This window comes from Hipposideros armiger, unplaced genomic scaffold (assembly GCF_001890085.2).
Source record: "Hipposideros armiger isolate ML-2016 unplaced genomic scaffold, ASM189008v1 scaffold_310, whole genome shotgun sequence".
In the NCBI taxonomy this organism is placed as follows: domain Eukaryota; kingdom Metazoa; phylum Chordata; class Mammalia; order Chiroptera; family Hipposideridae; genus Hipposideros; species Hipposideros armiger.
Genome location: NW_017731660.1, coordinates 445,638 through 461,204, shown reverse-complemented (window position 1 = coordinate 461,204; position 15,567 = coordinate 445,638). Strand labels below are relative to the sequence as shown.

Genomic DNA, 15,567 nt, shown 5'->3' with positions numbered 1-15,567 from the left:
ATTGAATGACAATTGATATTTGAGTGTTGATCTTGTATCCTATAACTTTGCTGAATTCATTTATTAGCGCTAACAATTTCTTTTGGCTTCTATTTTTGAATTACTTACTTAATCATTTCTATATATAAAATCAGGTTATCTCCAAATAGAAATAGTTTACATTATCTAGTGTAATATTGAGGGGTTTTTTTCATCTACATTCATAAGGGACATTTACCTGTAGTTTTCTTTGCTTGTGACGTTTTTGTCTGTTCTATCAAGTTTATGCTGAACTCTTAGAATGAGATAGAAAGTATTTCTTCCTCTTCTAGTTTTTTGAGGGTAGTGGTGGTGGAGAGTTTGGGTTTAACTTTCCTATAAATATTTTGTAGAATTCACTTGCAAAGCCATCTGGTCTTGGCTTGTCTTTGTTGTAGGATTTTCTTGTTTGTTTAAGAAATCAACCTCTGTACTTTTTATAAGTCTATTCAAAGTTGATTTCTTCTTGAATCAGCTTTATTAGTTTGTGTAGTTTTAGGAATTTGTCCATGTAATCTAGGTTATTGAATTTGTTGAAATAAAAGTCACAGTATATTCTTATAATCTGTTCCTGTAGAGTTGGTAGTAATATTCAACTTTCATTTCTGGTTATTAATAATGTTGTCCACTCTCTTTCTTGCCAGTTAATCTAGATGAAAGTTTGCCAATTTTGTTGATCTTTTTACAGAAAACACTTTCGATTTTCTGTTTTTGTTGTTGGTCTTTGTTTTACCTGTGTTCTCATATTATCCTCTTTTTGCTAGCTTTGTGTTTAGTTTACTCTTCCTTTTCTACTCCTGAAGGCATAAAGTTAGGCCATACTTTTGAGATCTTTTTTTTAAAGATTTTTTATTGGGGAGTTGGGGGGATGGGAACAGTGCTGGGGAGTTGGGGGAAGGGGAACAGACAAGTTGCTGTCATTTTTTGTTCTTCAGTCCAGTTGTGAAGGATGTTGCTTCACTGGCCCAAGTTGGCACCATCATTGCGCTCTTCCCGGGCGAGGCAGATCAGTCGCCGGCTTCTGGATGGCCACTCACTGCGGCTGCTGGCCGCTCATGCTGGCTGCTGGCTACATACGGTAGCCCATGGCAACCCACTGCCACAGGGGCTGCAGCCTACGCCATCTCCTTCGCCGTCACCTCCCGGCAGCCCAGCTCCAGGTTGAGCTGTTGTTTAGCATCTTAGCTGTGGAGAGCAGTGTCACTGGCCCTCATATGTGGGATCCGAACCGGGGCCCTCTGGCGTCCCAAGCCAGTTCTTAACCATTGCGCCACTCGGCCGGCACAGAGATCTATCTTCTTTTTAATGTAGGCATTTACAACAACAGTAAAACCTTGGATTTTGATTAACTCAGTTTGCAAGTATCCCACAAGATGAGCAAACATTTCTATTAGGTTGGTGCAAAAGTTTTGCACCAACCTAATAATACATTTTAACTTGGTAAATGAGCGATGTCTTGCAATACGAGTAGCTTGTTTCCAGAACGAATTATACTCGCAAACCGAGGTATTACTGTTAAAGTTTCTCTGTAAGCGTTTCTTCAACTGCATGCCGTAAGTCCTGGTATGTTGCTCTTTCATTTTTATTTTACTCAATGTATTTTCTAGAATTCCTCATATTTTCAGCTTGCATCTGTTAGGTATTATGATCTGTTGTTTAATTTTCACACCTTTGTGATTTTTTTCCCCCCAGCTTTCCTCCTGTTCTTGATTTCTAGTGCCATTCCATATAGTCAGAAATCATACTTTCTTATGATTTGATTTTTTAAAAATTGATTAAGACTTGTTTGGGGGCCTAAAGTATGGTCTATCCTTGGAAATTTTTCATAGACACTTGAGAAGAATATGTACTCTGCTGTTTGAGATGGAAGGTTATGGTGGTGTTCAAGTTCTCCATTTCCTTATCGATTGACTGGTCATAATATCCATTACTAAATGGAGCATTGAAATCTCCACTATTGCTCTGTAACTATCTAGTTCTCTTTTTAATTCTGTCAGTTGTGCTTAATATGTTTGGGGGGGCTCTGCTGTTAGACATGTATGCTTATAACTGCTACATCTTCTTGATGGATTGTACCTTTTATCACTATATAATGTCATCAGAAGTGAGAGAGACCTGATTCCTGCCCTTGGGGAGCTCACAAGCCATTCCAGGGAAGAGGCTGGGAAACAATCACAGCAAGAGCTGCAAGACAGGCCTGAGTCACATGCTGAAGGCAGGACCTCATCTCCTTAGGTGTCCTGTGTCCCTGACAAGGCGACTGCATATAGTGGGTGCTCAGCAAGCACTGGCCAGGTGCAGGTGAGGATCACAGGCTGTGATGGCAGCACTAGTTCTCATTTAGGGAAACTGAGACTCACGCTGGTGGCAGAGCTGGGACCAGACCCAGTGGTCCTGACCTTCTGCCTAGGTCCCACTTGTCCATGATGCTAGTGTTGATTTTGGAATTGAATTCATGGCTGGAAGATTCTTTCATCATAGCCTTATTCTTTTATTCATCCCAAGATCTTACTGTTACAGGCATGTACTTGGGTATGGTGAGTACAACCTGAGAAGGCCTCTGTCTTTATGTATCTCAGAGCATAGTGAGAGGTGGGAAGACATTAATCAGGTCATCATGAAGTGTCACATTACAGAAAACAATAACTGATATTTATTGAGAGTTCAGTATATTCGTATGTCAGGCATGAGATTGAGTGCTTCAATGTAGTAAATCATTTTATCCTTGAAATTATGTTGATGTTATGGGTATTACACCCTGTTTATATATAAGGTAAGGGAAGCACTGAAAGGCAGAGTAATATGGCTGATGTCACACAGCTAGAAATTGGAGGTGTAAGGATCCCAACACTCTGAGGCCCAGTTTCCTCAGTTTCTAAAAGCAGAATGACAAAGATTAGTTGTACAGATTAAGAGAGATAAATCTGACAACCACACCTAGCAACAGGACTGGGTTTATAGTAGGTGCTCAATAATGATTACTCAATTTCAATGGCTCAGGAATTCCTGAGGTAGACAGGACTTCCATCACCTTGTTTGTGGGTCCTCATAGCTCTTTAACAGGCTTTGTGTGTGACTTTGAATGGTCAGACTTTGAACAGGTCCCAGGCCATCAAAGACCTTCTGCTTGAATGTGAAGAATTTGGGCCTTCCAGCCTGGCATGTTGGCCTCCGTGGAGCAGTCTAACCAGTGTCCAACACTCTGACCCCACACAGCAGATGGCTCACTGTCTTCAAACATGCCTGGGGCTTTCCTGCTCACACACCTTTGCTCTTCTTGTCCCCCACATCGAAAGTCTTGTCCACCCCATTTCTGCTTCTTCAGATGGGGTATATTCCCAGGTGACCCGACCCTGACTGAGAGATTGTGTGTCTTCTGTGTGGTCAAGGCCAGGTCAGTTCTGATCTGTTCCCTATCCCAGTGGCCTTGGGAAAGAGAGCTCATTGTGTTCCTGCTTGCCTTGCCATATTGGAAGCTAGGATCATGAATTTCATTCCATTTCACCCAACATAAGACCTGGAAAGGAGAAAGCAACGAGATGTTGTTAGATAGAGTCCATACTTCCTTCCGGAGAAAAACAGCATCACAGTCTAAAAGGCCCTGATTAGACAATTTACCCCCTTTCCCAGTAAGACAAAGCTCTGCCCTGTAGCCAAACTGAGTACTTCTGAGCGTGCACCTCCCAAAAGCTGCTTCTAACTGTGGCTACTGGAAATTGTTACTGGACAAATTTGATGAGCAAAACACTTAATTAGTCTTGATCTTTTTGCCTAGGGAGTGAAAGAGACCTGAAACTCGATCACTCAGCCCAGCAGAGCTCAGCTCATGGCCAGCCAAAGGTACCAGTACTGTCTGCCTTCTGTTGTGTCATCCCATCACATTACTGGGGACAACTCCTGGGTGGTCTGTACCTTCTCTCCAGGGCAGCCATCCTGGAATGGCCTTGAGCAGAGGTTGGAGGCAAGCGTCAGCTCCCAATCGTGTGTGCAGAATCTGGGTGAACTCCCAGGAAGCGTGCATTGGTTTCGATTTTCTGAGTATGACCAGGCTGGGGTTCATCAGGGCCTGTAGCAGGAGCCACCTTGTTCTGGACCCACCTGAGACACTGGAACCTAGGATAGAATCGGAGCAGACAGACTGGAGGAGGGGGCAGTTTGGGTGTTCTTCTCAGAAGTTGTTGGAAAAGCACCCTGGAAGGTGTGAGGTGTGGAAGAAGGAGCTGGACCGGGACTCCTGGGAACATGAGGGTAACTGGCAGGATGTGAGGTTGTCCACAGAACTGGCTACCTTCAGTGTTGGGAACACAGATGAACTCAGTGCCGATCAGTGCTCAATGTCCACAGACAGGCCATGGCTAACGTGGGCTTCCCAGTAAATGTACAGCAGAGTCACGGGGGTGAGGGAGGGCAGGAGCAGACAGTATGGACCTTGAGGGGACAAGAGTGGGTGGCAGAGAGCTTGTGGTAAGCAACAGGATGAACCCCATTTTGGGTGGCATCAGGCCTGCAACGTGGAATGAGAATGGAGTTGCAAGCACACAGGGAATGGAGAAATCAGCTAGCAGAACTTCAGCTGACTTCCAGGAAAAAGAGAGGTGCCATTTAGAAGGACAAGGACACAAGGCCTCAGGGGCAGATAGCCAGGCTGACAGGGTGCTAGGTCTCCTGCTCTCCCAGGTGGAAGGTCTCCCAGGGCACGGAGTATGGAGGAAGGGAGGCAGGGACATCTCAGGGGTCCTTGTATCCTGGTGTTCAACCCGTGTATGCTTCAACAGGAGACTTTACCTGATGGCCTGCTACAGCTTCCTCTCCCTGTGGCCTGCAATCAGGACACGAGCAAAGCTAACACAAGGTTGTTGAGACAGTGATCCATATAGGACATGCCTGTCCCACAGCCACCTGAAATCTAGAGGGCCCATTCGGCCAGGCAGTAGGTGGCAGGATGGCCTGGATGTGCATTTTATGACAAAACTGCTGCATCAATCTGTTCCTGAATGGTGCCTGTATCTTTGCTGAGACTCTAGAAAATGAGGTAGAAAAGAGCTGGAAGGGCCCATAGAGACACATTTCCAATATGTCCACATTAGGGGAACGTGAAGCTCAAAGGGGCTCGGAGCTGCCATGGCAACAAGGAGAAGGCACCGGTTGTATAATTAATGGACGAGTGAATGAAAGAACATGGGTCAGAAATGAAACCAAAACTAACTTGCTCCACAGAAACAGCTTTGATTTTGGAGTATTTCAATTCTTTTTTTTTTTTTTTTAAAGATTTTTATTGGGGAATTGGGGGGATGGGAACAGTGCTGGGGAATTGGGAGAAGGGGAACAGACAAGTTGCTGTCCTTTTGTTCTTCAGTCTAGTTGTGGAGGACGTTGCTTCACTGGCCCAAGTTGGCACCGTCATTGTGCTCTTCCCGGGCGAGGCAGATCAGTCGCCGGCTTCTGGATGGCCACTCACTGCGGCCGCTGGCCGCTCACGCTGGCTGCTGGCTACACACGGTAGCCCATGGCAACCCACTGCAGCAGGGGCTGCATCCTAGGAAGCCACAACTCACAGCAGCCCAGCTCCAGGTTGAGCTGTTGTTCAGCATCTTAGCTGTAGAGGGCAGTGTTACTGGCCCTCATATGTGGGATCCGAACCGGGGTCCTCTGGCGTCCCAAGCGAGTTCTTAACTATTGCGCCACTCGGCCGGCCAAGTATTTCAATTCTTAACTAACGAAGTTCCCAACTAAAACCATTAATTCTGATGTGTTCTTTCTCAAAAATTTCAGAGCCATGCCTCCAGAAATTAAACTTTCAATTGTTCAGATAGGATTCCACTACCGTCAGTGTCCTCCATTATACCTCAAAGGTTCTGACATAATGTGCCGGTATTTTGAAGCCTTAACTTGCTCTCTATCCCCTGGCGAAATGATTTTCCTACTCTTATTTGCAACCTCTATGGGGAGATAAGCTCTGAACATGTGTGGAGTGTGAGCTGTGACACTGATGCTTGGCCTCCAGATAGCTCCTGGGAGGAGCAAGACCAGCTCTTCCCTGGACGCAGCTGACCAGCAGCCAGGAGGGGGAGTCGCCCAGGCCCAGCATCACGTTATAGAATGATCAGTAGCTATAGTTGTGGACCATTGTTCTGTGAAGGGACACAGGCTGAGGCACCACCACCCTGTCTTATGAGAAGGTGGCTAACCTGGCAGGCTTAGGAGCCTCCACAGATGAGCGCTCAGTCCTCCACCGCCACCTCCTTACTGTGTGGCCTTGTGCTATAGGTGGAAGCTGATTGTCCCCACCACCCAGCACTGATGTGAGGACACTGCCACCTCCTAGATATGTGGCCTGGTGCTGTAAGTGGGAGCTGAATGTCCCCACCTCCCAGCACTGAGGTGTATGCTGCTGCACTTCCCAGCCAGGCTCTCCCCTGGTGGCAGTGAGAGAGCTGCTTAGCCTCTAGCCCTCCTCAGAGCACCAAGTTCAACAGAAAACCAAGCTCTTTCCTTTCAGTTCACCAATGTCCCAGGGGTCATCCTGATTTTACCAACTTGAGATGGACCTTGTTCCTGAGTGTGCCCCCGCAGCCAGGATTCCGTGTTCTGACTGGCCAGGCCTAGGGTCACTTGTCTACCCACACGCATGAGAGGAGGGAATGGTGGAGGAAACCAAAGTACTTTTACTAAAGGGAGGGGGATGGATGCTGAGCACCTGAGTCACTAAGGTGTCCCAGAAATGGAGGACGCTGGGCTTGAGGCCAACTCTCATGCTCATCTGTCACCTCCCACACAGGGCTGGGCTCCTGTCAGTGCTCCTGACATTGGTGTCTCCAGCCCTATCAGCACGCTCATCACAGGAGGCGCTGTCATTGTTTGCTAATACCAAGCCCATAATGAGGCTGACCCCCACCCCCACCCGATCCTGTCGGCATAGAGCCCACCTCAGAGCAGTGGGATTCTGTATCCTAGGTAGCTCACCCCAAGAAGAAGGAGCTGGCCCACGCATGAACAGTTCTCTGCCCCCAACTCCAGTGTGGTCATCTTTGTTTCCTGAGGCCAAGTAAATAAAGGGGTAGTGAGAATACAGGACTTGTACCCCTAGTGGAGCTCCCTGCACGCAGAAGGAAATGGGTCAGGTTTCCATAGATTTCTAGGTGGCATCTAAGTTGGGTCTACCGAGGTCCTAGGCAGGAGGGATTTGAGGATTCAGGCCAACATTCTTACATGCAGTTTCTCATCACCCCACGGTGGCCCTACCCTTATCTCATGACTGCCCTCTTACTTGCCTCCCGGCCTGGGTTGCTATACGCAGTTCCTCTATCCTGGTACTTGGGTCCTGACTTGATTGCACACGGTTGTGCCACTCTGTACCCTAAGATCCTCCCCCAGCTCCCACGGGCTAGCTCCTCTGCACCTGTATTATCTGGGTACCAAACATCTTCTTTTTTGCTCCATTACATAACCACAGCCCTGGCTATTCCCCATGACCTGGGTCAATCATGCTGCCAGGACGGTGCCTCCTGCTTCTTGCCTGCTGGTTTCTTGGCATGAGGAGTTCAAAGTGCCTGGTGGCAAGCGTAAACTAAAGTTCAATGGGACTTTTGCTGTCTTTTCTGATGGAAATATTTCCTCTTTGGGAACCTGGGCCTCAAAACCCTCAAAGCTCAGCTGTGGTGACAGAAATACCTTCAGTGGGATCACTGGGATTAATGGTAAGAGGAGCCATTCCTATTTCACCCCTTGGTCCTTGGACCTATCCATTCTTCCTGTTGGGATGCAGCACTATAGTGACTGTTGACGGAATGTATACTGTGTCCTGGAAGATGGCCCCATCCTTAGTTGGTGGCACCTCTATGCTGGCACTTCAGCTGTGCCTTCACAGTCCATTCCTTTTCTCTGTTTAGTTTGGCATCTTCTGGATGATACAGAATGATAGGGCTAGTGGATCCATGGTCATGTGCCACTGTCATGTGACGTTATGTGGGATCCTATGTCAATGGGCCAGACACTCAGTAAACACTCTATCGTGGTGCTGGCTGAGGCACTATAGGCAGAAAAGGTGGCTGACAACACCTGGCTGACATCAACTGTTGTCAATCTACTTCGTTGCTCAGGATCTTTCCTGTCGCTGTTCTCTGATGGGCATCCCCCACACTTCTTGCCCACCCACACAGCCCATCCGTATGCCTCTATCCCAGACCTCCTTGTCCTTGATCTTGCTCCTCCCAGGCCCTGATCAACCGGTTAAGTCAACTGCCAGTGCCATGAAGTCTACATACTCTAACCTGGATACGTGTCTGTCCACCCCAAGTGAATGACCAGGTGCACCACTGAGGATCCATCCACTGGGAATGTCCCTGGCCAGTGTCTCTCAAGATGACCCCAGCATGGGGCTATAGTGCAGCCGCCATTCATTTTGGGCTGGCACCCACATACCATTCTGACCTATCAGCGAATCAAACTTGGCTTTTGCCCTTCTTTGTCAGCTGGTCATAAAGGGACCCCACCTCCTATGCAGCCATAGGTGTGAGCTGAGGGAGAGGCTCAGTGCAAAATGGTAGGTGACACAGATGTCTAGTCCATCTGCTTGCGTAGCTTACCTGTGCCTCCAGCTCCGCTCATGCCCAATTTTGGATGTACCACTTTATCTTACCGTGGATTACTCCTGTGCCCACTTAACTTTATGTATTAGTGATCTGATATGTAGAACCTAAGTTATAAGATGAGCTCACGATGAACAATTTTGGCCCAAATTAAGAATATACAAAGGGAATAAAGTTTTTCAACCTTCTTCTGGGATACACATGCAAAAAGTTTGTTAATAATGGCTTGGAAGGGAGGTTAAGCTAGAGAGTCAAATTAGGGCCTGAACAAAAGTCATAGAGAGAATGGTCTAGAACAAATTGATTTAATTCTAAAGAGGGAGAATTGATAGGTAGGTGCAGAAATGAAGATAGCAAGAACATTTATGCCGTTCCTTTAAAAACAAAGTCATAGCTGTGAAAGGAAGAAGGGAGTGGTGTCTGAAAAGAGGAAGAGTTAATGCCTATCTTTTTTTCAAAGCTTTTTGAAGATGGACTTGATTGTGTTTAGATAGAGACTGTATTAGAGGGGCTCAGCTGGAATGGCTGAGAACTCATTCTGATAAACAAAACAAAAATATACACAAAACAAAAAACCAAACCTTTTAATCAAGAGAAGCAGGGCAGTAGGAAAGTTCAACTCTCCGCCCACTGCCCCTCCCAGCCATGTTACCATCACTGAGAAAAGCCAGGGTCAACAAAACGTCAAATACTGTTTTCTGTTAAATATCCATTTCTCCTCACCTGCTTTTAAGGGAAAATAAACATCAATACCAATCCTGAGTAAAATCAGACAGCCTGGGTAGGACAGACCTAAATTTCAGCGGCCAATAAAGCGTGATTTTCTCTTTCTTTTTGGAAAAACATCTTTTCATAAGAACATCTAAAACTGGGCCGGCCGAGTGGCACGTTGGTTAGGAGTTGGCTTAGGACGCCAGCTCTGAGCAGCAGGACCCCAGTTTGGATCCCACATGAAGGCAGTGATGCTGCGCCCTCTACAGCTAAGATGGCGAACAACAGCTGGATCTGGAGCTGGGCTGCAGTGAGTCGCAGGCAATGGTTTAGGCGGCGAGTCGCAGGCAATGGTTTAGGCGGCAGTGGGGTTGGTGGGCAGCCGCGTGAACTTTCGGAAGAGCGCAGTGATAATACCAACATGGGCCAGTGAAGCGACATCCTCCACAACTAGACTGAAGAACAAAAGGACAGCAACTTGTCTGTTCCCCTCCCCCAATTCCCCAATAAAATCTTTTAAAAAACCACATCTAAAACTGTGCAACTACTTACAGTAAAATTTCTAATGCATTGCCTTAGAACGAGCACAGCGTCTTTCACATCAAGACATCCTTCTACAATATTTTTTTCCTGTTTGTCAATAAAATACTTAATATAAGCCTAAGAAAATAGAAACCATTTAGTGTAAGGTTTTCCTATTGGACACCCAGCAGCTTCATTTTCATGAGGCTGGGGACTGCACAGTCATTGAATACCCTTCAAGAGCATTTAGCCAGGCTGTTCATGGGTGTTGCAAAGTAGGTTTTAGGAAACCTGTTTACCTTTTCACGCTGGTACCTTTGGGTCACAGAGAGGGGGGCAGCTACTCCCCGGCCTGGGGCATGTGCCCCTAGTAACTCCAAAGGACTACAGCATTTCCAGATTGCGACGGGCCAACTTCCCACGACACTCTCCGGAAAATGTCTTGGGCTGTAAGGACGTCCTCCCGGACTGCTCCCGCGTGGCGAGATTCGCAGGCAAAAGACAAGTGCGCAGACTCCGACCCTGGGTACCTTGTCGGGACCCGGATTAGGGACGCCTCCGGGAGGGCCAGTCAGGGAGGCCGAGGAAGGTGCGGTTGCAGCTGCCATCAAGCCTCAGCAGGGTCTCCATTCATCAAAGGTGTCTACACCGTCTTCCCCTCCCCCCTACCACCCCGTCACTGGGTACCCCCAGCGCCCCGTAGAGGCAATGACGAGGCCCTGCCCCACCCTAGGCTCAAACTGAGGCGACGTTCCCCTGCCCCTCAGAACCTAGCACCGCGCAGGAATCCGAAGACACCTAGTCGCGCCCCTTCCTCCGTGGGGCGGGGGCGGGCAGCCCAAAGATGGCGGCAACTCTCCGGAGCGCCCTTGACTGGCTCTCGCCGCCGCGCCACCTACCTTGCGAGCGAGGAACACCGGCGCGTGCGCGGAGGGGCGGGAAGGAGCGGAGACGAGAACTTGGCGGGACCAATCAGCAGCGAGGAGCCTGGGCGGCGCCCAATCACGGCTCGGGCGACAGCCACAGAAGTAGGTTGCGGGCGCGGGAGAGGGGAAGCAAGCAGCGTGTGTGGAGGATGCCGAACGCTCCGGACCTAGCCGCCTGGTTTGCTGCTTCCCGCGCGCTCCGTACCGCGTGAAGACACAGAGAAGGCTGGTGCCCACCGCCCATCAGGTTCGCAGCACGAGCTCAGGAGCGCCTCCTGCAGCGGTCGGGGGCCACCTCCTCAGCGGCTGCTGCAGAAAGACATGACGGTGTCGGCCCACTAGGGGAATCGGCGGAGGTCGCGGCGCCATCCCGGGCTCGTTCCTCTTCTCCGGGCGCGCGGCAAGCGACATGTTCCCGCGGAAGCTGGCGAGCGCGGCGGCGGCGGCGGCGCGCGCGGGGTCGCGGGGCGGGGGCCTGCTCGCCCTCTTGGCCAATCAGTGCCGCTTCGTGACGGGCCTGCGCGTGCGGCGCGCGCAGCAGATCGCGCAGCTCTACGGCCGTCTCTACTCGGACAGCGCGCGCCGCGTCCTCCTTGGCCGCCTGTGGCGCCGGCTGCGTGGCCGCGCAGGCCATGCCTCGGCGGTGATGGCTGCGCTCGCCGGCGTGTTCGTGTGGGAGGAGGAGCGGATCCAGGAGGAGGAGCTGCAGAGGTGGGTCCGGTGGCGAGGTCGCTGTGTTCTCTGGGTGGCGCGGCTCAGGTGGGGACGGGGGGACCTTGGACCTAGGGCCGCGCCCGATGGACCTTGAAGCGGCGATGCAGTAGCTGGATCCTGTTTTAGTAAGCCGCGTTTTTTATTGCTTTTATGTGTTAATTTGATTTGTCGAGCTGGAAATAACTGAACGTGTAGGTTAGTGTAGGAGGGAGACTTTGAATGGGGAGGACCCTAAAGAAACATTTTTAAAAATAAAGGAGCTATTGAAGGCATATTCATGTAATCTTTAACACATCCCAGAAAGGTGCCAATTCAAGTTTCAGAGTTGATCTAAGAGGATAGTCTTACAGTTTACAAAATGACTTCATTCCAAGTGGGTCTTGGTCAGAGATGCCAGGACAGCTCTCTCGCCATTGTGACTCTTGTGGCAGAATGATGAGGCTGGAGGGGATTTTGTCCTCTGACAAACCAGCAGTCCAGACACTGTCACCTGTAAGAATTAGGTCAGTGTTTTTGCAACTTTAACTAGGACTTTGGGAGTACTGTTTCATTAGGCTCTGAAAATCATGCTGTCATTATCAAAATTTGTGTGTGAAAAGTGCAGTACCATTGATTGAATTTATTAATCTGTGGTTTGAAATTTGAGCCCTTAACAGTTTTCAGGTAATCTCGTGGGGTAGCCTTGCTTCAGTTCTAGCATTGTCACTGTATTTTTTTTTTAACAGCTGTTCTTAAATTGCACCCGCTCTTCTCTCTCTCTCCCCACTGAACCCTGAAACTGATTTCAGGAACGTAGGATAGTCTCCTCCTCTGATAAATCCCACACAAGTCTGTTTATTCTAGATATTTCTCTTGTTATTCCTCATTTAAAGTGGGAATACTTTTAAATGTGGTTCAGTTAAAAATGGGAATACTTCAGTAAAGTTAACACTATGACTCTTTAGAGGTGTAGCACCCAGATGCCAGGTCCCTATTTGTGCAACACTGAGTTGTGGGTAAAATGCAAATTTATCTTAAGAACTTGTAACACTTTTTCTAGCAGGACAGATGACTGTTGGATAGATGCAACTTAAAATCATAACCACAACCTTATTTACAAAAAAGTTAAGGTAGCAAAGCATGATAGGTAATTTGCCTAGCTTCTGTTAGTATTCTTTTGCTAGTTGTCCATTTGTTCTAGTGAAACAGTCTCAGGTGTGAGAAATAAAAGAAACTTTTAAATTGAGAAATTGCCAATTAACTGTTTGAAGTTTCATTCTGTTTTTGTTGATGAAATACCCATGTTCCACAGTGGTGAAGTTTGAGGGGAAATTCCCAGTCAGATCTGTTTGGAGAAGAGGAGATATATCAGAAAAGGGGTACTGGGTGCAAAAGAGTCGGGCTGGGAGTTCAGTGGTGTTGAAGCCTAGGTGGTAGATGACATCCTTTGGCTTACTTATGTGTGTTTATGGATATATGTCCTGGATTCTTTAGTAGATCTCCCATTTGCAGGAGCTGAAAACAAGGTAGGAAATGAAAGGGGTAAGCATTTGAGTCAGTAGTCACTAAGCACTATGGAAAAAAGATTAGACCATCAATGACCAGGCCCAGTAGTCATTCCTTTTCCTTCTCCTGGGGCTCTCTGAAACCCCAGAGGCAGTTGAAATGTTCTTGGTTGTAATCCAGCTCCTAAAGAGATACTTTTCTGGGTTAACCTGCTTGGAAATTTCAGAAACTTAGAATGCAGGCCAGTCAGAACACTTAAGTTGCCTTTTTTGACCTTCTTCAGTGTTGTAAAGGCCCTCATTTAACACTTCACTCACTGCTCAGTTCATGCTTGAATTCAGTCATGTACTTAAATTTGCTCGAGTTGTCCATTTCAAGGATTTTAAAATGTTACCTTGATAGGGAGGCAAATAAAATGCTATTCAACTATATCTTGGTTGTACAGTAGTTCTGTAGTGTTTTGATAGCTCGTCATGTTTATATTTTATTTAATATTCTGGGTCCAGGTTAATTTTTTTGCTTAGTGTTTAAGTATTCTGTTTGCTTTAACGGAGGCACTGCTAAGGTTGTCATAGTTAGCTTAGACCATCTTAGATTTTGTTTGTTCTAGTGAGATGATTTGGGGAAACTTTCAGCTTTCGTAATGGGGCACAGTTGGATGTGCCGGGGATAAGTGCATTTCTTTCATTGTTAATGGAAGAAGAGTGTAATTGTCCCATGGCTCCTAAACCACACAGCCTTTGGCTCTTCGGTTTCTGTTCCAACTTGTTCTGGTACAAACGAATATTGCTGTTGCTGTCTTGGTTAAACAGTGATGAAGTGTGCAGGATCTCTCATTGGATGTGTGCTTTAAAGTGGCATGTGTTTTTTCTTTTCAGAATGAAAAAGAATAATTTTGCTTTCTATTCTTTGTGCTTAATATCTTTATAAATAGGATTTCATTAATCTAGCACCAAGAAGAAAATTTGAGAAGAGAATGGGGCCACTGTAGAAATCAGGTCTTTTAATGCTTGGTCTAGTATTCATACCCAATTTGCTTTAATTAAACAGTAAAGCAAAATAACTTTCAATCACTATTTTTGGTGCCAGCCGGCATTATGTGAACCCAGGGCAAATCTTATGGAAAGATACAGCAGTAATTTTTTGATGGCTTTGGAACATTAAAAGAAATTACAGGAACAAAAAGAGGAAGGAAGTTAAGAAATGCGAAAGGCTAGGGGAAAATGTCCCACTAACCTCCCGTTTTTTTGTTGTTTTTTTTAAGTTACAGTTCGTTGCTCTAGAAATGTGAATAAATAAGTGCTGGTAAAATTTCATTGGACATTTTCCCATTTCTGTCTTTCAGGGCATTCGGAATACTTTTAACCTTTCAGAATGCTGTAAACTAGATAAATGATCAATAAAAAGTCCTTTTGGCTTAAAGGAACTTTTTTTTTTAAAGATTTTTATTGGGGAATTGGGATGGGAACAGTGCTGGGGAATTGGGGGAAGGGGAACAAACGAATTGCTCTTGTTTTGAGGAACATTTTTTAAACTACTGTTACTTGAAGGTATTTTACTGATATACCCTTCTTAGATCATCAGAACTCCATAAAAACTGACTTGAATTTTTTGAGACTGTCTTCACTATTTTACCATTAACTAGTTGGCCCAGAATTGCAATGAGCTAGTTGACATCTTTTATTTCTAGGTGTGTCTCATAACAGTTGTACTTGAAAGTCTCTAACTTTCACATTGATTTGGAATTTGAGGAGGGGATTGTGTGAAATGAATTGGTTGTCTTAACTGCAGTTGCTCGTTACAGGGAAGGCTTTATTTGAATCATTTTCAAGCCATATATCAAGCTCTACACGGAGGGCAGGACCCCTAGATGAGCCTGGTGTGGTTATACTTATTGGTTTCAGGTTTTATGCCTTCAGTTTCCAGAGCTCTCAGTCCAGCCTTTCTCAAATATTGAAATGACTTTAGTTTTGCAGAGAGGGAAGCATTGATCCTCTTACTAATCTTTTGGTTCTGTTACTATTTGGGGAATAATCTCTGTTGTCCTTCTTTCTTTTCTTATTACTTAAGTCTCTTACTTAGATAACAAGGTTTAGACATTCATCCCACCCAAACAAGATTTGTCACAGCAGGCTACAGAGATATATGGTGACAGGTTTCTTTTTCCTCCACATACAGGATAGCGAGTGACTTTGTGCACCTGGGTGAAAATTATATCTGTCATGTTAGCATTTAGCAGTTGAGACCATTCAGAGAGTTTTGAACCTGGGGACATAACTATCATTTACATTTTCATGATGCAGTCTTGCTCCAGCATTCATATTGTGCTATTCAAAGAATGAATGTCATTTCTTTACGAGACATTTCTTGCTCCCTCTAGGAATTTAGTCTCAGAATTTTAATCAAGGCCACCTAGTGCCCTTTAATTATATAGGAGAAGCTGATTAAGCAATGGGTCAGAAGCTCTGCACCACCTTGTAACTTAGAAGGCCATTAAAAACACTGATTATAGTCATATAGTTAAATTTTTGTTCAACCTTATTACTATGTAATTTAATGAGCCTCTGATGTATGTGGTTTTTTTTAGTTTTTTTTTTTTTTTT

The 15,567-nt window shown here is 46.3% G+C and overlaps 1 protein-coding gene and 1 long non-coding RNA gene across 3 annotated transcripts in view; one reads left to right on the top strand and one right to left on the bottom strand.

Annotated features, from left to right (window-relative positions):
- Positions 1 to 2,493: 2,493 nt before the first annotated feature.
- On the bottom strand, positions 2,494 to 10,729 carry LOC109392004 (uncharacterized). The gene is made up of 3 exons (XR_002125972.1): positions 10,139 to 10,729; positions 3,931 to 4,131; positions 2,494 to 3,535 (listed from the first exon to the last, which is right to left on the bottom strand). It is a non-coding gene; the product is annotated as an uncharacterized LOC109392004 (long non-coding RNA).
- Positions 10,730 to 10,742: 13 nt separating this feature from the next.
- The window catches only part of STARD7 (StAR related lipid transfer domain containing 7), a 39,696-nt gene continuing 34,871 nt past the window's right edge, over positions 10,743 to 15,567 (top strand). For both annotated transcript variants that reach the window (XM_019660040.1, XM_019660038.1), the window contains exon 1: positions 10,743 to 11,476. In XM_019660040.1, the coding sequence (XP_019515585.1) occupies positions 11,175 to 11,476 (302 nt within the window). In that variant the 5' untranslated portion in view covers positions 10,743 to 11,174. The remainder of the gene's footprint in view (positions 11,477 to 15,567) is intronic.